Source organism: Scyliorhinus canicula, chromosome 29, assembly GCF_902713615.1.
Source record: "Scyliorhinus canicula chromosome 29, sScyCan1.1, whole genome shotgun sequence".
Taxonomy (NCBI): Eukaryota; Metazoa; Chordata; class Chondrichthyes; order Carcharhiniformes; family Scyliorhinidae; genus Scyliorhinus; species Scyliorhinus canicula.
In genome coordinates, this window is record NC_052174.1 from 11,577,900 (window position 1) to 11,601,060 (window position 23,161).

The following is a 23,161-nucleotide window of genomic DNA, read 5'->3' on the forward strand; positions in this document are numbered from 1 at the left end:
AGTCCTTTAAAAAGCAGTTAGACAGTTACATGGGCAGGGTGGGTATAAGAGGGAAATGAAATTAAATGAATATCGCTTATTGTCACGAGTAGGCTTCAAATGAAGTGACTGTGAAAAGCCCCTAGTGGCCACATTCCGGCGCCTGTCCGGGGAGGCTGGTACGGGAATCGAACCGTGCTGCTGGCCTGCTTGGTCTGCTTTCAAAGCCAGCGATTTAGCCGAGTGAGCTAAACCAGTGGGCCAAATGCGGGCAAGTGGGACTAGCTTAGTGATAGAAGCTGGGCGGCATGGACCAGCTGGGCCGAAGGGCCTGTTTCCACGCTGTAAACATTTATGACTCTATTAGTTCTCCAGGATTTACGATTCCGAGCTCCAGCCAGGATACCGCTCTCTGCGGTGCTGCCCTGTTGCAACTCCACAGTGAGACTTTAGTACTTCGTTAGAGCTACATACCCGCCAGCTACTGCCGTTGTTTCTCACTGTTTTGACTTGCTTCACACCCCAGCCATGTTTCATGACAGGGGAAACGAAGAAAGAAGGGAAAGCGTTGTTGTGATGAAACTTTTATTTGAGAAGGGACATCCGAATTACGAATTGGCCTCATTTCGCTGGGGGAGTTTGTAGCTTCCCCCCCATGGTGCTCTCAATCCACTCGACATAGTTCAGGACGTTGGTGTAGATCCCGTAGGCTCCGCAGCTCACCCCCCAGGACACGATGCCGCCGACGTAATACTCACTGGAATTCAGGGGGTCTTCGAACACGAAGGCGCCGCCCCCGTCCCCAGCACAAGCGTCGATCCCCACGGTACCGGCGCACAGCATGTTCCCCGTCAGCAAGTCGGCCCTGGCGGCGTCAATGTGCTTCCCGCACCGTGCCATTTCCGCCACGGGGATCAAAGCGAACCGCAAGACGTCGCTCTGGGCAAGGTGCTCCGTCCTGCCGAAACCCGACACGTAGCCCGCCTTCCCCGCCCCCACCTTATATTCGGGGTGCCTGGCCGGCAGGCAGACGGGGGAGATGGTGGGCCCCATCTTGACCTTCCGCTGGAGCTTGATCAGGGCGATGTCGTTGTCGAACTGGGAGCGGGGCCTGTCGCCCGGCAACCGGGCGAAGGACGGATGGGGGATCACCTCGGCCGCCTCCAGCAGCCTCCACCGCGCCAGAGCGTTCCTGTCCGACCCGCCGGCGAACATGCGCATCGTCCTCTCGTGCTCCACGCACGAGGCGCTGGTCAGCACCCACTGATCCGCGACGAGCGCCCCGCCGCACACCGTTGTCTCGAAGTAGACGTGCCAGGGAAAGCTCCCTTCCTCCGCTGGAATGCCTCCCAGGATGCGCTGGGTGAGCGAAGGAGGCCGCTCGGGCTTTCCGCACACTGCCAACCAGAAAGAAATGGGGAGGGGGGGGGTCAGAGGCATCAAACGTGATAAAGGGGTGGTGAGGGAGCGGGAGGGGTGGAGGCAAATCGCCTTTTTTTTTTGTTTTTGCGAGTGACGGGCAGTGGGCCGTCCGACAGTTTCGCAGTCTCCAATCTACATTCCTTTTCAATCCACGCGACTGCTTCTGTTACCTCAACCTGTGGAGAAAGAGACGGGGTGGTGGGGGGGGGGGGGGTATAACATTCACTCACCTGGCTCGCAGTACGGGAGGATTTGCCCCACTTTGGTGTTCGTCCATTTGCCGCTGGCTCCGCAGGTGAACAGCCCTGAAGAAGGTGAAGGTGAGAATGAAGAGAGATCGTTAGGACGGAGGATTCTTCGAGAAAATATAGCGCGGTGAGTGGGAGCCAGGACTGAGTACGGACGTCCACCCCAGGGACTCGAGCACGGGGTCCAGGCTGATACTCCCAGCGCAGTGCGGAGGGAGTGCCGCGCTGTCGGAGGCGCAGTTCGGGTCTTCCGTCTGCCCTTTGGGGCGGAGGGGAAAACATTCCCATCTCAAAGGAGAGCAGGTAGTCCTCCACCTGCCGATCAGCCCAACGTTTTCCCCATCAAACAGCGTCTGGGGCATGAACACGCTCTGTGGGAGCTTTCTGGGCGCAAATTGGCTTCTGCTTTTTCTACAATTGCGACAGCACTTCAGAAGTACCCCCCCCCCCTCCCCATTGGCTACGGACCATCCGGGGGTTATGAACGATGCTACATCATGTCCCCTGTAGCCCTCTCTGCCTGAAGGAGAAGTGTGTTCATGTGGGCCTTGTCCGCTGCCCTCGCTCCATTTCCTTCACGTTTTCCCGAAGCTCACCATCTCCATCCCCCGCCATGGCGTAATAAGGTGGGCCACACTTGTATTCGATGACCGACGAGAGTAGCGTCACGTTGCGGGCGGTGACGTAATCATAGCTGCCGTTTTCAAGATCCTCGGGAGTGCCGCAGTCCGTAACTGCAAAGGAAAATCATCAAACCTTAAGTTGCCGCAGGAAGAGACACTTTGGTCAAAGTTTTTCACCTTGCACTCATCAGGACAAGATCAGCAGACGTAAAGGGAACGCCAATTTGCACTGTGTGATACGAGTGCGCCGGCTGGTTGCCAGGTGGACTCTAATTGGTAGAGGCGTTGCCACAAACAACCATTGATGGTGACTACCATGTATTGTTTGAAATATAAACCGGGCAGCTTGAATGGTCAAGGTATTGCCCCGAGGAACAAACCCATGGACGGCTGTCCACTTATTTTGTTTAGCTGAAACAGGTGCAATGTGTGTATATGTCCTTTCTGTCTGCAAAGATCAGGGCCCTGTGCACTAATATATGGAGTTTCCAGTACACGCAAATGTGTCACACTGTGAGCCTGAGCGACAATCTTAAATTGGCTGTCAGCATAATTCATCGCACCTAAATTTGACAAATGGCCCTCAGTCTGGTTCGCCTAACCAGCCGGCAATACCACGCCATAGTCTTCATAGTCCCGCATCTCACCCTCAGTCAGCTAGAGCTGGTCCTTGATGAGTTCATTTGAAACCAGCTAAGCATATTGCTGACATATCTTGGAAAAATAGAAACATTGACAGGGCAGAAGGGGGCCGTTCAACCCATGATGCAAATACTGGCTGGAATGGAGCCACCTGGCCTAGCCTTGGCCTCTTGGCCTGCAGCCCTGTGGTTTACGGCACCTCTTGTTTTTTGTTTTTAAAATTAGGCGTTCCTGCCTCACCCACCTTTTGGGGTATCGAGACCCAGACCCTTCACGCCCCCCCTCGAGCGAAAGATTTCTACCCATCCCTCCTCCAAGCCTTCAGCCGATTCCGTTAAAACTCTGCCAACCTGCTTTACAGACATCTCTGCTGAGGCGAGTAGGCCCTACTTTGACACTCTCTCTGGGAGCGCGGTTCTGCTCTGCGCCCACGTTACCTTTGCAAGTCCTGTTGTCTCTCTGGACACTGTAGCCTTTGCGACAGTAGCACTGATATCCTCCGATGTAATTGTGACAAAAATGGCCGCATGCAGTCTCCGTGTCCCAGCGCAGGCCACACTCGTCGATGTCTGGTCAGGGGGAGAAGAGAGAGAGACACGTTTCTCCGTTACTGATCCAATTTCCCAGAATCACCCACTGGTCAGAGCACAGAAGGAGGCCGTTCGGCCCATCGCGTCTAGGCTGGCGACTCGAATGGCACTAGCGCCATTCTGCCCCCTTATCAGACTACAAACCGATTCCCTCTTGAAATCCCAATTCCAATTCGCTTCCCGGGCCTATTGGGGCACGAAGGCGGACGTGCGCCTCTTTCCATCGCTGGTAATTCCCGCAGCTGTTTGTTGGTCTATAGCTCGGGGTGGTGCCATTTTACATCGGGCGCGGTTGATTAGGAATCTCTCCCGCTCTTACCGTCAGTCATTGGCCAGTTTGGAAGGATTTTGCAGGTTGGCACACCCAACCTGGCTTGGGCGCGTTATGGGTGCACCTTCCTTGGCCACCAAGTCCTGGGGTGGGACTCGAACCGGCTGCGTCGGGCTCAGAGCTCATGGACGCTACCCACTGTGCCACAAGGCCTCTTAATTTCCTCTGGAAAGCCTCGATTGAAGCTGCCTCCACCTCAGGCAGAACGATCCAGACCCTAACCCCTCGCTGGGTGAGGTGGTTTCTCCTCACGTCTCTCTCGCCTCTTCAGCCAATCACCTGAAATCTGGTTCCCCCTCCTTCTCAATCCTTCCACCAATGGGGACGGGTTCTGCATTTCGACCCTCCTCAGACCCCTCACGATTTTGAATACCTCGATCAAATCTCCCCCCTCCAAGCAGAGCAGCCCCAGATTCTCCAATCTACCGCCAGAATTGAAGTCCCTCACCCCCTATTCTCCTATATCTTTCCTGCACCCTCCCAATTATTTCACGTCTTCCCTGAAGCGCAGAGAGCTCCATGGAATCCCCACAATGCAGAAGGAGGCCATCCGGCCCATCGAGTCTCAACCTACCCTCCGAAAGAGCACCCTACCTGGACCCACTCCCCCATCCTTTCCCCGTAACCCCTGTTAACCTACACATCTTTGGACACTAAGGGGCAATTTTGCGCGGCCAATCCACACTAATCTGCGCATCTTTGGACTGTGGGAGGAAACCGGAGCATCCGAAACCCACGCAGACACAGGGAGAACGTGCAGACTCCGCACAGACAGTCACCCGAGGTCGGAATCGAACCCGGGTCCCTGGCGCTGTGAGGAAGCCGTGCTCACCACTGTGCCACCATGCAACCCGATTGGTTACATCCCGAACCTCTGCGGTCCATGGGGGTGAAGGCGGTCCCACACATCGCTCTTCAGCAGGAGGGGGTACAGTCCTGACTCAGTCGCACCTCAAAGCCAAGTTAACGTTGACCTCAATGGAATACACCTTACCAACAGCCTCATAATACAGGGAAAACCCCCGTCGACCGTCCTGACCCACGGAAGTGCAACGGACGCGCAGTTTAACAATGTGCCCATCGGACGCGGTTAACTTTGAGCTTGGCCGATGCAGTCGGATCGAGGTCCTGTTCCCGCACAAGGTTCCCAGTCGTTGCCGGTCAGCAAAGACCTGATGAGAAAAAGATGGAAAAAGAACAGAAAAGGGAGGATCGGAAGCAGTCGCAATCGTGCTGTTATCATAACTGTAAGAACCGCAAGGGTTAATGAAGTGCCTAGAGTAGCCACTAGAGGGAGCTACAGTTACAACTATATAAGGCAGTGATGCTGAGCCTTGTGGGAGAGTGTGTGCAGGAGTTAGCGAGAGGGAGTCAGAAGGACAAATAGTGTGAGTGAGAGCAGATCATAGAGCAGATCATGGGGCAGCACGGTAGCATGGTGGTTAGCATAAATGCTTCACAGCTCCAGGGTCCCAGGTTCGATTCCCAGCTGGGTCACTGTCTGTGTGGAGTCTGCACGTCCTCCCCGTGTGTGCGTGGGTTTCCTCCGGGCGCTCCGGTTTCCTCCCACAGTCCAAAGATGTGCGGGTTAGGTGGATTGGCCATGCTAAATTGCCCGTAGTGTCCTAAAGAGTAAGGTTAAGGGGGGGGGCTGTTGGGTTACGGGTATAGGGTGGATACGTGGGTTTGAGTAGGGTGATCATTACTCAGCATAACATCGAGGGCCGAAGGGCCTGTTCTGTGCTGTACTGTTCTATGTTCTATGGTTTACATCAGTATTAAGATTGGCTGGAGATAAGTGTAGTTTGAATGTTAATAATCAACTGTGAATTCTTTAGTGTGTGTCAAATCCAAATTAGTAGTGTTAATAAATTTATAGCTTTGTTTAAGTTCAAGCTATTGTGTGGTCTTTGTGAACACTACGCAAACCATCCTGAATTGAGCAACATGAAGACCTGCAACTTTTCCTGGTCACATGCGCCAACTGTCAGATGTGCACTTAGCTGTTATTTATCCATCGGGCATTATATCCATTTGGTGCAGTAAGGGTTAAAAGTCGGGTTTTCTGCGTGTTTGACCGCTGCGGTATTGTTTATAAAAATCCTGGTTTGCAAGACAGCTCGGCTTTTTCCGAGCTAGAGGCGCAATTAAAGCATCATAAAAGGTTGGGCTAATGGATTTTTGTTTATATTAAAAGGGTTCCACGTGGAGTCGTTACTTGGAGACATTGTGTTCAGTTAGTAAGATGGCATAGTAAATGGGAGGAGCCAAGGGCTGAAGCAGTTGAGGTTAAGCGGCTGATTTAGCACACTGGGCTAAATCGCTGGCTTTTAAAGCAGACCAAGGCAGGCCAGCAGCATGGTTCAATTCCCGTACCAGCCTCCCCGAACAGGCGCCAGAATGTGGCGACTAGGGGCTTTTCACAGTAACTTCATTGAAGCCTACTCGTGACAATAAGCGATTTTCATTTCATTTCAGTTTCAGATTGGGGTGGGAACCGAGGTCAAGTTTCAAGACAACTCTACACAGCACGTATTCCTGAGTGCGAACAGTATTTAAAAGTGGATTGAGTTCTAAGATGGTTCTGTTCCCTGAGTCGAAATAAAGATAGTAGTTAAGGGTTATTACATCAGGGATGTCACAGTGGCACAGTGGTTAGCACTACTGCCTCATGGCATGAGGACCTGAGTTCGATCCCGGCCCTGGGTCACTGTCTACATGGAGTTTGCACATTCCTCTTGTGAGTGCCTGGGTCTCACCCCCACAACTCAAAGATGTGTAGGGTTGGGTGGATTGGTCAGGCTGAATTGGGTACTTTAAAAAATTTTTTAAAGGGTTATTGTTTAACAATTGATTGTTTAAGGGGTAATTGTCAGCTATTATCTTGTGTGATGCTAAAGATATGTTAATACTGTGCTCGTAATAAAGTTTATGGCAAGTATTCCTGGGTTGGCTAACTGTATTTAAAAGTGGTTTTTGACTAGAGATGGGTTCTGCTTGAGTGGCGATAAAAGATACCAATTCAGAATAAGTGTTTCATTGTCATAGTCATTGTTTCACTGGAAAGTATAAGTTACTCTCTTTCTGATGTTAAAGTTAGTAATAGAGTGTTATTAATAAAGTTTATTTGAATAAACCATATCCCTATTACTTGATGAGATCACTCCTGGAGCAAGGAATCCTTTCCTCAAAGATTTACAAAATTAAACTAAAATATTGGTGTTTCTGTCCAGTCTCCGAGCCACTGTTGGGGTACGGTCTGGGATCGTAGCAAAGGCACCAAGAGGGTGCAGAAAAGACTCAGGTGAATGGTTTCAGGGATGAGGAGACTTCAGTTCCGTGGATAGAGAAGCTGGGACTGTTCACCTGGGGGAGGAGAAGGTTGGGAGGGGGTTGGATTGAGATGGTTCAATATCATGAGAGGTCTGTACAGAGTGGACGGGGAGAAGTGGCTCCCTTTGATCAGGGGATGACCAACCAGAGGACACAGATTTAAAGCGATGGGCGAAAAGTACCAGGGCGGGGATTAGGAAACGCGTTTTTTATGTAGCGAGTGGTTAGGACCCGGAATGCGCTGCCTGAGATTGCCGTGGAGGAAGATTCAATTGGGGCTTTCGAAAAGGGAGTTATTTGAGGAGAAAATATTTGTCGGGCAAGGTGGTAAAGGCGAGAGAGTGGAGCTAAAATCTTGCATGGAAATGATGGGCTGAATGGCTTGCCTTTGCGCTGCAACCACTCGATGATCAATAATTCTACGTTTAATGGTGGGGGGGGGATGGGGAGAGGGGGGGTCGTCTTCGGGCTGCTGAAGACCCAGCGACCAATGATGAAGGGATTAACATCGCGGATGATGAAGATCGCAGAGTTGGGAGGAGCGCGAAAATCCCAGAGGGCTGTGGGGCCAGAGAAGGCCATGGCGCCAGCGAGGTGTGGGGGTGCTGGGGGGGGTGGTGGAGGGATTTGAAAGCGGAGGATTCTAAAAGCCAGATCCCGCTTGACCGGGAAGGGGTCGTGCACAGGCGGGTGATGGGTTAAAAGCTCAGGGCCTGGACGTGCGGATGGATGGGGAGCCCGGGGGGGTTGGAAAAATCCAAACGGAGCTCACGAAAGGATGGATGAGGGCTTCCACAGTGGAAGAGCTGAGGCCGAGGCAATATGGTGCAGGCGGGACGTCAGTAGTCTCGATGAAGGCGGGGGTGGGTTTGTGGTTGGCAGGTCTTCACGCGTTGACATTCCAAGGTTACCAGTCCAGAGGCGTTAAACTACGAATTTCAATATAATGGAATGTTACGCTACCTCCACATAGTGCCGTTTGCACGTCGAAGACGGCAGCAAATCAAAATGCCGGAAATGGAGTTTCAGAGCGAATCCTCGTGGGACGTGGATGTCCCAGGTGTAGCTTCCCTTGTGGTAGTAATTAGTCAGGTAGATCTCACCGAATAAACCAGAGTGGTTTGAATCCGCCATTGCACTGGCGATTAAACCCCGCAACACGAGCAAACCCCTGGGTAGAACGAGGGGGGGGGGGGGGGGGGGGGGGGAGAGAGAAAGAGATTTAATTAATTGAGGTGGACAACACAACTCCCCTCCCCCACACCTGCTGACATTTTGGTTCAGTTAGTTAAGCTTCCTTTGATGTTTTGTTTTAGTTACAATGCCGCACCGCATTCTGTAAATGAGCCAGCCAAATCAAGAAAGGGTTTGGGGCCTAGTTTCGAACTTCACCCTTTGGCGTGGAATTCAATTTATACCGTTCAGGACGGTTTTCCATCAAAACGACTGGGCAGCGACCAGGGCAGACCCACAGAATATAACCTCGGTTGCTTTAACGACCCAGGGACGCCCGGGTTAATTATTGCCTCTCCAGCCCAGCTGAGTCACAACAGAGTATGGTCAGGCCCTCTGATCTTGCTGGTGTCGGCATCATTGCACGAGCCGTTTTTCCCCAGCAAGGGGGCTTGCTGGGGACCGAGGATTCATCCCCAAAGTAGGCCCGCTCACTTCTAAAGGGAAGGGTTTCACCACCTTCCCGGGAACGGTCAGCGTTCCCGCATCGCACTCACCACCACGGCAACAATCTCAGGATCATGGCGACAGGGGAGCTTGTCTTCAGTTTCAGCTGCCGATCAGCGGGAAACAGCAGTTTGCAGGGGTCAAGGGGCCAGCGTTTAATCTTCAACTAAGATCAACAGGCAAAATATTTTTGGATTGCACGGCTGTTGATTCGGAGCCTCCCCGTCGTTCAGTCAACAAACAAGTTTAGGGTAGCACGGTAGCACTGTGGATAGCACAATCGCTTCACAGCTCCAGGGTCCCAGGTTCGATTCCCGGCTTGGGTCACTGTCTGTGCGGAGTCTGCACATCCTCCCCGTGTGTGCGTGGGTTTCCTCCGGGTGCTCCGGTTTCCTCCCACAGTCCAAAGATGTGCAGGTTAGGTGGATTGGCCATGATAAATGCCCCATTAGACTTGCGGGAGGAAACCGGAGCACCCGGAGGAAACCCACGCAGACACGGGGAGGACGTGCACATCTCCGGACAGACAGTGTCCCAAGCCGGGAATCGAACCCACGGACTACGGCGCTGTGAAGCAATTGTGCTAACAACTGCCCTCACCTTACCCAAAAAGGTAAATGGAAATTGATTGAATGTCAGTTTGCTCGGGAGGTTTAGGATTGAGTGGAGGATGAGAAATTGCACAGTTGTGAGGAAGGAACGGGGCATGGGGGAGGGTGCAATCTAACCCTAACCTCTGACCCTGAACCCTAACCCCTGACCCCGAACCCTAACCCCTGACCCCGAACCCTAACCCCTGACCCCTAACCCGAACCTCAAACATAACCCCAAAGACTGTGGAACAATCTGTAAAGAAACCCTGATTGAACGTTGGAAGCTTGTTCAAAGTTGAGTTACTGGCCGCAGGATTCCCAGCCCCCAGTTTGCTATTGGGGGGTGGGGGGGCAGGGGGGCAGTATTTAAATGGCTAGGTCCAGTTCAGTTTCTGATCGATGGAAGCCCCCAGGGTGCGAATGGTGAGGGGGGGGATTCAGCCGTGGTAACGCCGTCGCATGCCAGGATTATTCGCCCCTCTCTTGTTGGGGGCAGCCTATCACTGAAATGAATGAGGCCACTTGGCCAGCCGTTCCCGGGCCAGCCCTCTGGCGGGGGTGGGGTGACCAATGCGCCACACTCCCCACTCCTCCCCCCCCCCCCCCCCCCCCCACAAAAGTTTGCTCTCCAAGGATTTACCCGCTCATCCGTTTGGAAAGGTGTGATTAAGTCTGGCCAGGGATGTTTGATCACGAGTCACGACATCACAAATTCCTCACCATCTCCCCGGCTATTTAACGGCACATCGCCATTTATTTTGGTCTCGGCGGGGAGGGGGGGAGGGGGGGGGGGGGGGGGGTGGTTTCTCTCTGCCTGGACCGCACTCGGAGGGAATGGCTGCTCACGGGACAGGGCGGCATTTTGGTTGGCAGACCCAATCGTCTAACCCCCTTTTCAGCCCCCCCCCACCCCTATTTTATTGACTCCCCCACCCCTTCTAATTGACGAGACCCCCCCCCCCCCCGGGGCCTGACCACTGGCAGTGCCAGAGTGCCCGGACGGCATGCCAAGGTGCCCGGTGCTGGGGTGAGGGGGGTTCTGAGGAACGTGTTGGAAGATGGAATGTGGGGAGGGTGCGAGGTGGCAGCCAGTGGATTGGGGAGGGGGGGGGGGGGGGGGTTGGAATTTGAGGGGTGCCAGGCAGGACTGATGCCAGGAGAGAGAGGTGGTAACGTACCCTTGCAGCTCGATGGAGGTTGTTGATCTCCTGCCTACAGTGGATGGCGGTCCTCCTGGTCACTCTGTCCGCACTGCCAGCCACTTCCAGGCGGCATTGTTGACCCCGCTGCTGGTTCCCCGACCCCCCCCCCCCCCCCCCTCAGCGAAGCAGGGTGCCCCGCCTTTCATCCATAACGTCAAGAAGCCCTGTGAGGTCGCCAGCCCAAAAGTAAGGAGCAGGTCTGCCCGTTGCCGTGCTAACCGCTGTGCCATCCTGCTGTTCGCGATTGAATTGCGGAATTCAGGAGGAACACCTTTGTCCGGAGAGAGTGAGAATGCGGAATTCGCCCCCACAGGTGCATCATCGAATTTACAGTGCAGAAGGAGGCCATTCGGCCCATCGAGTCTGCACCGTCTCTTGGAAAGAGCACCCCACCCAAGGTCAACACCTCCACCCTATCCCCATAACCCAGTAACCCCACCCAACACTAAGGGCAACTTTGGACACCAAGGACAATTTATCACGGCCAATCCACCTAACCCGCACATCTTTGGACTGTGGGAGGAAACCGGAGCACCCGGAGGAAACCCACGCACACAAGGGGAGAACGTGCAGACTCCGCACAGACAGTGGCCCAAGCCGGGAATCGAACCTGGAGCTGTGAAGAAATTATGCTAACCACTGTGCGGCCGTGCTGCTCACGATCGGCCTGGCGCGGAGCGTCATTTGGGCCTCTCGTGGGATTCACCCGTTGAGCCTGGCCCCTTGCCGGGCACAGCCGTGTAGCTGAATCACGTCCCACACACGCTACCGCGTTGACCCCGCTCCCTCGCCCCCGGAGGATTACGGTTCACACTCTTTAGAGCGTTGGATCTTTGCAGTTTGTGCGAGCTTTGCTGTGGGCAAAATGGCCGATCTCTTCTCCTACCTTACCTTAGAACAGCGACCACACTCGGCCAAAAAAAAAACAAACCCTCATTGGCTGTCGAGCCCTTTGGGCTGTCCGGGAGTGGGGCCATCGAAGAGAAAGCCTTTATTGATGTGGGAATCAGCCAGCGAGACGTGGGTTGGTGCGGTAGAGGGGTGTAGCGCGAGAGCATTGCCAACAGTTTGGGTTGGGAGTGTGAGACGTTGTCATTTGCAAGACAATAAATTGTAAAAACGTCGGACAACGGAGCTCTCTGACTGAAAACGTTTGCCCTGGCTAACTTTCATGATTTTGAGGGCTATTGCTGAAGAGCGAGACAGACTATTGAAGCTTCTCCGTGCCAACGTGCTTCTCAGAACTTGGGCCATACGACACAGCGATTGGTGGACCATATCGAACCACACATCCCCTTGGTTGTTCACCAGAGGACGCCCATGCCCCGCCGGCCGGTGTTTGCAAATCTCAGAACCTAAAGTCTTCACGTCAGATGCGATTCTGCAATTGGACAGCACCTCCTGAGCAATCCCAAGTGCGCTCTGAATTACACAAACAGGCAGTTAAGTCGCAAGCGGCTCATTTATGCCTGTCGGATGCTATTGATATGTCGGGGGGTTTGGTGTTGTGGGGCTATTATCACTGTTCCAGAGACCCAGAGCAAGATCTGGGGACCCGGGTTCAAATCCCACTATAGCCAGAAGTGAAATTTGCTTTCAGTAAAAAAAAAAAAAATCTGGAATTGAAAGTCTGATTGTCAATTGCCATAAAAAACCATCTGGTTCATTGGTGTCTTCTGGGAAGGAAATCTACCATTCTTCTGTGGTCTGGCCCACATGTGACTCCAGATCCGGCAACATGGTTGACTCGGAAAGGCCCTCTGCGATGGGCAAACTAACGATGCCACGTCCGGTAAATATGATTTTTTTTTAAATAAGGAGGGACCCTCCCCCCCCCCACACACACACACACACACACACACCCTGCCATCTGCAAGAAAGAGGAACACGTCCAGACATTGAACCTTTCTTGAATGAAGCGAGGGGTGGGGGGGGGGGGGGCATTAGTTCCCTGGTACATTCTCCATGGAAACGCCTTGACCAATTAGAATGGACCTGCAAGCCAATCAGCACCCTTTACCCAAATTGCCGTGAGCACTTGAAATTTGGCTTTCTTGCATTTGCCCCGCTGAGTGCGAGATGCAAAACTTTGGCGGGCTGTGCGTTTCTTTCGGCAACGCGCCGGCCCAACAACCCGCAAGCTGGAAAACGCGCGTTTACATTCAGACATTCAAACTGGGTGGCGTTTGGCACTTTTTAATGGGTGTGTTGGTATGCACGGTTTGAAAGGCTAATTCTTTCTCATGATGTCTCCTATCCAGTCCAGGTAATTGGACACTTTTGTGTAGAACCCAAAAGTGCCGCATCTGATACCCCAGGAGACGATGCCGCCCACAAAGAACTCGTTCTGTCTGGGGCTGGGGAGGGCAAACACAAATGCCCCCCCGCTGTCGCCCTGGCAGCTGTCTGACCCTCTCCCGTCGCCGGCGCAGATCATATTGTCGGTGATGAGCATCCGGCGGTCCGCGCTTCGGTTGCGGCACTCGTCCAGCTCCCGCACAGGCAGCCGCACAAACAGGAGGTCGGTGGGCAGCGTGTCGTTCTCCGTGATGCCCCAGCCGGAGACCAGTCCCACCTTGTTGACGGGCAGCGCGTGCTGGGGGCCCCCGGCGGGGAGGCAGACGGGCGAGAGATCGGGGCCCAGTCGGACCTTGGATCGGAGTCTGACCAGGGCAATGTCGTTGTCGTAGCTACCGCCTGCGGCATTGGGCTGCTTGTAACCGGGGTGGATGAACACCTGGCTGTGGAGCAGCCTCGTCGCGTGATCCAGGCGCCGGGTATTCGTGATGCCCGCCAACATGGACAAGCTGGATGTCTCGTGAACGACGTGGGCGGCGGTGAGGACCCACTGGTCTGAAATAAGTGCCCCCGCGCCGATCGGGAACTGGAAGAGGACCTGCCAGGGAAAGTTGCCCCTCTCTGCCACCGAGCCCTTGAGAATCCTCTCCTGGAAGGTGACGGGGTTACTCGGCTTCCCGCACACTGTAACACACACGAGAGCAAAGGTTAGAGCCGCTGCTGATACATCCTCTCCATTAAATCTCTCCCCACCACCCCCCCACCTCCACCACCCGCCACCCCCAACCTGGGCGAATGCACGCGGATTGGATAGATTGGAAAAGCTGGGGCCATGTTTCTTGGAGAAGGGAAGGTGGAGAGATTGGGTCGAGGTGAGGCCGGGGGGGTGGGGGGGGGGGGGGGGGGGGGGCGCCCTATGGGTCATCTATGTGCAGACCCACAAGGGATGGGAGAGGTTCTAAAGGAATATTTCTCGTCAGTACTTACTGTTGAGAAAGGCCTCGAATGTTTAGGGAAATTGGGGAAATAAAAAGTGATGTCTTGAGGTGTGTACATATTACAGAGAAGGAGGGATTAAAGTGCATCGAGATAGATAAATCCCCAGGACCGGATGAAATGTATCCCAGGACGCTGTGGGAGGCGAGGGAGGAAATTGCTGGCCCCTTAGCTGAGATATTTGAATCATCGACAGCCACAGGAGAGGTACCTGAAGATTGGAGAGTAGCAAATGTTGTGCCCGTGTTTAAGAAGAGCGGTAGGGATAAGCCTGGGAACTACAGACCAGTGAGCCTTACTTCTGTAGTATGTAAGTGGTTAGAAGATATTCTGAGGGACAGGATCTACAGGCATTTAGACAGGCAAGGGCTAATTAGGGACAGTCAGCCTGGCTTTGTGAGGGGAAAGTCATGTCTCACGAATTTGATTGAGTTTTTTGAAGGGGTAACCAAGAAGGTAGATGAGGGCAGTGCGGTCGATGTTGTCTACATGGACTTTAGCAAGGCCTTTGACAAGGTATCGCATGGTAGGTTGTTGCAAAAGGTTAAAGCTCATGGAATCCAGGGCGAGGTAGCCAATTGGACACAGAATTGGCTTGGCGACCGAAGCCAAAGGGTGGTTGTGGAGGATGGTTTTTCAAACTGGAGGCTTGTGACCAGCGACGTGCCTCAGGGATCGGTGCTGGGTCACTGTTATTTGTTATATATATTACTGATTTGGATGAGAATGTAGGAGGCATGATTGGAGGCATCGTGGACATTGAAGGTTATTAAGATTGCAACAGGATCTTGACCAATTGGGCCAGTGGGCCAATGGCAGATGGAGTTTAATTTGGATAAATGTGAGGTGATGCATTTTGGTCGATCAAATCAGGGCAGGACCTGCTCAGTTAATGGGTAGGGAGTTGGGCAGAGTTACAGAACAAAGGGATCTCGGGGTACAGGTTCATAACTCCTTGAAGGTGGAGTGGCAGGTGGACAGGGTGGTGAAGAAGGTGAGGTTTTATCGGCCAGAATATTGAATACAGGAGTTGGGACGTCTTGTTGAAGTTGTACAAGACATCGGTCAGACCACACATGGAATACTGTGTTCAGATCTGGTCACCCTATTATAGAAAGGATATTGTTAAACTAGAAAGAGTGCAGAAGAGATTTACGAGGATGCTACCAGGATTTGATGGTCTGAGTTATAAGGAAAGGCTGGATAGGCTGGGACTTTTTTCCCTGGAGCGTAGGAGGCTTAGGGGTGATCTTATAGAGGTCTATAAAATAATGAGGAGCATCGATAAGGTAGAGTCAACATCTCTTCCCAAAGGTAGAGGAAGCTAGAACTAGAGGGCAAAGGTTGAAGGTGAGAGGGGAGAGATACAAAAGAGACCAGAGGGGAAATTTCTTCACACAGAGGGTGGTGAGCGTCTGGAACGAGCTGCCAGAGGCAGTGGTAGAGTCGGGTACAATTTTGTCCTTTAAAAAGCAGTGAGACAATTACATGGGCAGGGTGGGTATAGAGGGATATGGGCCAAATGCGGGCAATTGGGGCTAGCTTAGTGATAGATCTGGGCGGCATGGACAAGCTGGGCCGAATGGCCTGTTTCCCTGCTGTAAACATCTAATTGTCTATGACTCTATGACTCTATGGCTCAAGAAGCGCTGGAGGGGGGGGAGGAGTAACGATCTCATCCCGGGAGGGTTCAGGATCGGGAATGCGCTGCTCGAGAGGGTGGTGGGGGCAGGCTCAGTCGGGGGGGGGGGGGGGGGGGGGGAAGGGGATGGTTAGGCGGGTGCGGGGGGGGGGTGGGGTGATGACATGAGGCGACTTGCTCCCCCCCCCCCCCCCCGGAGAGCTGGCAGACTCAGTCGAAGGCTGAATGGCCTGCGAGCGTGCAGTAAGAACTCTGCTCAATGGAACCCCAGCAAGCTGTTAAGTCCCTGATGCCCAAGTGGGGAGCGACGTGCCTTCTACAGGGAGCAGAAGGGCAAGGGGAGGCCATTCAGCCCATCGCGCCCGTTCCGTCATTCAACCCAACCAGGTTTTGTATTTAAAGAAATTTCTCCCCCCCCCCCCCCCCCACAATAGTGACCCTGCACTGTGCCACAACCGAGAGATCATGCTGACAAACTTGTGAATTGGGAACATAAGTAGGCCACTCGGCCCCTCGAGCCTACTCAGTCATTCAATGAGAACCTGGCTGACCTGATTGTACAAGTTACCTCACCTGAACTAGAAGCAGAGGAGCAGGAGAAGACCATTTGGCCCTCGAACCTGTTCTGCCCACGTCCAGTAAGATCATGGCTGACCTATGATCTAATTCCATTTACCTGCCTCTGCAGGTGGGTTAACTACCTCAGTTTCAAAATTTGATCTTGCATCAATTGCCTTTTTGCGGAAGGAAGTTTCAATCCTACTTTCGTCCTTTCCATGTGGCTAAGTGTTTCCTCATTCCATTCCTGAAAGGTCTGACTCCGATCTTTCGGCAATCACTCCCACTCCTGAATTCCCCAACCAGCAAAATCAAATCCTACTCCCCCATCTGGCCTATCCGTTCTCCCGCTGTCTCAGAAACATTCATCAAATCATCCCCTCACCTTCTACGTTCCAGGGAAGACATTGATCAAAATTGCTGGAAAAGTCATGTTTCAAAAGCTTTTCGTAAGCAGGAACCCATTCTCTGCAAACAAAAGCAACATGTTCAAGCCTAGTGCCTGTTTTTTTTTTAATCGCCCTGGAGCTTGGGGAGCCTATCGGTCCCCCGTCGGTTTCCCCATGGCAACACCTCAGCCAGTCAGAGTCAACTAATCAGCGTCCTCGTTCCCCCCCCCCCCCCCCCCCCCCCCCCCCGTCCCAGTTGTCGTGAGCATTTGAAATTTGGTACTCTTGCATTTGTCCCGATGTGAAATTCGGGACAATTCCTGGATTTCCCGGCGGCGTGGGGTGGCTTCAGTGGGGAATCCCGTTGACAAAGCGGCGGGAGCGGAGAATCCCGCCACCAGTCAATGGCACGTCGCCCCTTTTGTTTGCCTCTGATGAGTGTGAGACGAAAAGCTTCGACAGCACATCTCTTTTCAGCAAGATTCGACGGTTGGTGCACAAAGCCACAGTTATTATTAATGACTGCCTTTTGAATAACCCGTACCTGGAATGCACTTTGGGAGAATTTGTTCTGATCCAGAACTCTCCCACACGCCATCAGCACTGCAGGAACGTTTTCCTGCCAAGAGAACAGAGCACATTTGTCAATCGAGACATTCAATAAATCGTGACGCCGATTCAGTTTAACACGCACAGTGGAGCCTTCCGTCTTCTGCATTTTCTTGGAATATTCCAGTGACCGTGTTCCAGGCTCCTGCCTGGCACTCGTAACAACCTTGGTCTTGATGAGGTTGGCCAGGTGGCACAGCGATAGCACTGCCCAGGCCCAAGCAGTTAACTCAGCCCAAAAGAACAAAGAACAAAGAAAAGTACAGCACAGGAACAGGCCCTTCGGCCCTCCAAGCCCGTGCCGACCATGCTGCCCGTTAACCTAAACCCTTCTACACTTCCTGGGGTCTGTATCCCTCTATTCCCATCCTATTCATGTATTTGTCAAGATGCCCCTTAAATGTCACTATCGTCCCCGCTCCCACCCCCTCCTCCAGCAGCGAGTTCCAGGCACCCACTACCCTCTGTGTAAACAAACTTGCCTCGTACATCTCCTCTAAACCTTGCCCCTCGCACCTTAAACCTATGCCCCCTAGTAATTGACCCCTCTACCCTGGGGAAAAGCCTCTGACTATCCACTCTGTCTATGCCCCTCATGATTTTGTAGACCTCTATCAGGTCGCCCCTCAACCTCCATCGTTCCAGTGAGAACAAACCGAGTTTATTCAACCGCTCCTCATAGCTAATGCCCTCCATACCAGGCAACATCCTGGTAAATCTCCTCTGCACCCTCTCTAAAGCCTCCACATCCTTCTGGTAGTGTGGCGACCAGAATTGAACACTATACTCCAAGTGCGGCCTAACTAAGGTTCTATACAGCTGCAACATGACTTGCCAATTCTTACACTCAATGCCCCGGCTGATGAAGGCAAGCTTGCCGAATGCCTTCTTGACTACCTTCTCCACCTGTGTTGCCCCTTTCAGTGACCTGTGGACCTGTACGCCTAGATCTCTCTGGCTGTCAATACTCTTGAGGGTTCTACCATTCACTGTATATTCCCCACCTGCATTAGACCTTCCAAAATGCATCACCTCATATTTGTCCGGATTAAACTCCATCTGCCATCTCTCCGCCCAAGTCTCCAAACGATCTAAATCCTGCTGCATCCTCTGGCAGTCCTCATCGCTATCCGCAATTCCACCAACCTTTGTGTCGTCTGCAAACTTACTAATCAGATGGTGGAGGTTGCCAGCAGGGCACTGCAGACAAATGTGAGCATGTCCCACCAAGGCAAGGCGAAGTCTCACCCACGGACGCATCAGTTTCGCTGATGACAGACTTCTCAGCCTCTCAGTTGCAGCAAAGCAGCGTTCCCAGCTCCGCACTGGCACTGGTGAGTCCAATGTTGGATTTGCGGTATAAAATCCAACAGAGATGGTGTCGCGGCGGCACAGTGGGTTAGCACTGCTGCCTCACGGCGCCAGGGAGCCGGGGTCCGAATTCCGGCCTCGGTTCACTGCCCGTGTGGAGCCTGCACCTTCTCCTCCGTGTGTGCGTGGGTTTCCTCCGGGTGCTCCGGTTTCCTCCCACAGCCCAAAGACGTGCAGGTTAGGGTGGATTGGCCAGAATCAATGCACTTGGGGATAGGGTGGGGGCAGACTCAATGGGCTGAATGGCCTCCTTCTGCACTGCAGGGATTCTATGGCCTCTCCCGCAAAGACTGATCTCTTCATGGTGACCTTCTGCTAGACATCTGCTATTTTTGGTTTAATTTCCACAATGTATCTTACGCGTTATTTGGGAGTTCTCATACCAACTGTCTGTTTTCTTTATATTTATTTTTAGGATGTGGATATCGCTGGCGAGGCCCAGCATTTATTGCCCATCCCTAATTGCCCCTCGAGGAGGTGGTGGATGAGCCGCCTCCTTGAGCCGCTGCAGTCCCATGTGGTGTAGGTACTCCCACTGTGCTGTTAGGGAGGGAGTTGCAGGATTTTGCCCCCAGCGACAGTGAAGGAACGGCCGATACATTTCCCAGTCGGGACGGTGAGTGACTGGGAGGGGAACCTCCAGGTGGGTGGGGTTCCCAGGTATCTGCTGCCCTTGTCTTTCTAGATGGTAGAGGTGGTGGGTTTGGAAGGTGCTGCCTAAGGAGCCTTGGTGAGTTGCTGCGGTGCATCTTGTAGACGGTACACACGGCTGCCACTGTGCGTCGGTGGGGGAGGGAGTGAATGTTTGTGGAAGGGGAGCAATCAAGCGGGGCTGCTTTGTCCTGGATGGTGTTGAGCTTCTTGAGTGTTGTTGGAGCTGCGCTCATCCAGGCAAGTGGAGAGTCCCCATCACACTCCTAGAACATAGAACAGTACAGCACAGAACAGGCCCTTCGGCCCTCAATGTTGCGCCGAGCCATGATCACCCTACTCAAACCCACGTATCCACCCTATACCCGTAACCCAACAACCCCCCCCATTAACCTTACTTTAATTAGGACACTACGGGCAATTTAGCATGGCCAATCCACCTAACCCGCATATCTTTGGACTGTGGGAGGAAACCGGAGCACCCGGAGGAAACCCACGCACACACGGGGAGGACGTGCAGACTCCACACAGACAGTGACCCAGCCGGGAATCGAACCTGGGACCCTGGAGCTGTGAAGCATTTATGCTAACCACCATGCTACCCTGCTGCCCCTGACTTGTGTCCGTGTAGATGGTGGACAGGCTTTGGCGGGGGGGGTCAGGAGGTGAGTCCTGGATGGTTCTGATCTTCTCCAGTGCGCATAAGGTGATAAGCCGGAAGGCCCCTCACAATCGTGACCGCCACGTGATCAAACCTCCGCTCACCCACCACATCGCCACAGGGACCAGCCCCAGCCTGGCCCACGGACGTGCAGCATTGTCGGGGATAGCTCTCGTTGGGGAAGATTTTGAGCTTGACCCTGAAGCTGATGTTATGGAGGGCCCGGCCCTTATGGAAAAGGGGATCGGATGATTGTTTGAAGGGGGAAGGTTTGCAGTCCTTTGCAGGGAAAGGTGGTAGATGGGATGAAGTGAGTTGTTCCTGTATAGAGCCAACATGGACAAGCTGGGTTGAATGGCCTCCCTCTGGACTGTAACCATTCGGTGCGTCTACAGTAAACTATAATCGTTAAGCGTGGGTGAATATTATATCAATGGCACCCAATGTTTTTCAGAAATTTGCTTCCCTCTTCAAAGACACATATTCTTCTGTTACATATAATCTACTCACGGTATTTGTCCGAGTCTAGTTGGTAATAGGGCTCATTGCACTGGTACTGAATTTCCGATCTGTAGGTGGTTACATTCGCCTCAGTAATGAATCCAACGCCCCCATTGTCAATCAAAGGCGGCATCGAGCAATCCACAACTGAAGACAAGAACAAAGAAATGAAGATGGTCGTCTTGTCATCGAGTTAATCCAACTGGATCCGCTGGCGTCGGTCTTTCAGCAGGGTCCTGTCTCCTGTCGCCACCACCCCCCCCCCCCCCCACCCCCCCGCCCCACGCACCCGCTGATCTGCATTGGCTCCCGGTCTGCCTCAATTTGAAACCTCTCGAATCCCGCCACGGCCTCGCAACACCCCCTTCCCCCCTGTCCACCTCCCTACCTGTTGTAATTCCCTCCAGCCCCACAACCCTCCGAGATCTCTGCCCCCCCCCCCCCCCCCACCCACTTCGATTCCGGCACTCTCGAGCAATCGCCGATTCCCCGGCGCTCCGCCATTGGCGGCCGGGCCTTCACCCGCCCGGGGGCCCCAAGCTGCGGAATCCCCTCCCTAAGCGTCCCCGCCTCTCTGTAGTTCCTCCAAGACCCTCCTTTATCTCTTTACGCGGCAAGGGTTCGCATTGCGTTTGACGGCGCTCCTGGTGGGGGGGGTGGGTATAGAAATGCAAGCCGCCACTGGCATTTCAGCCGATGCCACCTGTTCCTTGCCCCTCGAGAGGGTGGCGGTGAGCCCACCTGCTTGAACTGCTGTCGCCCTTTGAGGTGTAGGTACATCCTCGGAGCTTGGTTCAAGCGAGCGACTTGCCCGGCCATTTTAGCGGGGCAGGGCAGTGACGGCTTTTCAGAAGCTCTTACGGCAATCAATAAGGGGATTTATTTACTGTGGGATTCCCCACTCTGAGTCCCGATTGGTCCCCCAAGCCAGGTGACCCTTACTCTGCTGTGTTCCCCTGAAAGGGACAATCACCACAGGCGGTCAACCACAGTTCTGGCAGTCACACGTAGGCCTGACCGGGTAAGGATGGCCGATTTCTTTCCCGAATGGGGCATTAGTGAAGCAGATAGGTTTTTCCCCACAGTTTTGTGATCGCCCTGACCCAGGGGAGATGAATGCAGTGACACTGGGCGGGATTCTTCCGCAATCGGCAGGGCGGGCAACTCCGGCGGGACGAAGTGGCGTGAGCCACTCCGGCGTCGGGCCGGCGCAAAGGTGCGGAATCCTCCGCACCTTCAGGGACTAGGCCCTCCCCGGAGTGGTTTGTGCAGCGCCGGCCGGCGGGAAAGGGGCCTGGAGCCATGTCAACCGGCGCCGAAGGGCCTCCGCCGGCCGGCGCGAGTTGGCGTGTGCGCGGGAGCGTCAGCGTGTGCTGGCGTCATCCCCACGCCCGCGCAGAGGGCTTCGTTTACGCACCAGGAATGGCGGACCGGTACAGCCTCTGGTGCGGAAGGATAGATTTCCCCCATGGCACAGGCCCGCCCGCGGATCGGTGGGCCCCGATCGCGGGCCAGGCCACCGTGGGGGCACCTCCCGGGACCAGATCCCCCCACGTTCCCCCCCCCCCCTCCCAGCAAGAATCCCGGAGGCCGCCCGTGGCACCAGGTCCTGCCGGTAAGAGACCTACTCCAATTTACGCCGGCGCGACAGGCAAAAGACGGGCCATCGCGGGCCGGAGAATTCGGGCAGCCCTGGGGCCCGTTGAGTCGCGCCGGACCCCGCCATTCTCCGAGGCGGTGTGGCGCGACTCACTCCAGGCCGATTTCTGGGGGGCCGGAGAATTCGGAGGACGGTGGGGGGGGTCGGAGAATCCCACCCCTTGCTTCACAGACTAGAGATAGCTATGTGTTCTTAAATTTCAGTAACTTGATAAGGAAGATATTCCCAATGATGCAGAAAGCACTTACGCTGACAACTGTATCCGGGAGTCTTCCAAGTTCCATCCAGTTGACATTCCGCAAAAAAATTGGGAATTGTCTTCAATCCCTAAGGGAAATGTTACAACAACGTGTTAGAAAAAACTGCCCTCGCATATCAGTCACTGTATTAATAAATTCACTCAGATTCTCATCCTGGATATCCTCCAGTGCCGAAGGAGGTCATTCGGCCCATCGACTCTGCACCGACCCTTGGAAAGCGCACTCTAGCTTTTGAACACTAGGGGCATTTTATCATGGCCAATCCACTTAACCTGCACATCTTTGGACACTAAGGGCAATTTATCACGGCCAATCCACCTAACCGACCCATCTTTGGGCTGTGGGAGGAAACCGGAGCACCCGGAGGAAGCCCACGCACACACGGGGAGAACGTGCAGACTCCGCACAGTGACCCGAGGGACTCGGGTTCAATTCTGGCCTGGGTGGACTGCCTGAGGGGAACCGATGCCGATGAGGAATGGGAAAATTGACCTGCTTACCTCGACTATTTCGTAGCCTCGTTCACAAGTGACCTTCACTGTGTCTCGGAAATGGAACTGGAGCCACAAGGGCTCCAAGAGGCTATTCGATAAAACACGATTGGGACAAGATGTCTGCACCTCTGTCGGCAAAACACAACAGAATCAATTCAACCCGAACGATACCCAAAAAAAAAACGTGAGGTTGCCGTGACCGAAGAACTGGGAAAGCGGGATGAAAGAGCTCGTCCGCGACGCAGAGGAAAACTCACTCACTGGGATGAAAAGGATAACATCATCAGAGCGGCTGGTCAACGTTCCGAGGTTATTCCGTGAGGGAATTGACTGGCCGCTTGAGGGGAAATACTCTTGGAGGGGCCAGACAGATCGAGCAGAGGACTGGGGCCCGATGGGATGGCTCTCCAGGGAGGCGGCGTTAGGCT

At 53.8% G+C, this 23,161-nt stretch overlaps 1 protein-coding gene across 1 annotated transcript in view; it reads right to left on the reverse strand.

Moving 5' to 3' along the window:
* Positions 1–547: 547 nt before the first annotated feature.
* LOC119958319 (complement C1s subcomponent-like) overlaps positions 548–23,161 on the reverse strand; it is a 27,404-nt gene continuing 4,790 nt past the window's right edge. Inside the window, exons 3-15 of the mRNA XM_038786757.1 lie at positions 22,740–22,861; positions 22,228–22,306; positions 20,329–20,466; positions 17,071–17,145; positions 12,875–13,625; positions 12,664–12,784; positions 8,899–9,014; positions 8,132–8,339; positions 4,830–5,007; positions 3,352–3,483; positions 2,246–2,383; positions 1,632–1,706; positions 548–1,376 (exon numbers count right to left, since the gene is read on the reverse strand). Coding sequence (XP_038642685.1) covers positions 601–1,376; positions 1,632–1,706; positions 2,246–2,383; positions 3,352–3,483; positions 4,830–5,007; positions 8,132–8,339; positions 8,899–9,014; positions 12,664–12,784; positions 12,875–13,625; positions 17,071–17,145; positions 20,329–20,452 — 2,694 coding nt within the window. The 5' untranslated portion in view covers positions 20,453–20,466; positions 22,228–22,306; positions 22,740–22,861 and the 3' untranslated portion in view covers positions 548–600. The remainder of the gene's footprint in view (positions 1,377–1,631; positions 1,707–2,245; positions 2,384–3,351; positions 3,484–4,829; positions 5,008–8,131; positions 8,340–8,898; positions 9,015–12,663; positions 12,785–12,874; positions 13,626–17,070; positions 17,146–20,328; positions 20,467–22,227; positions 22,307–22,739; positions 22,862–23,161) is intronic.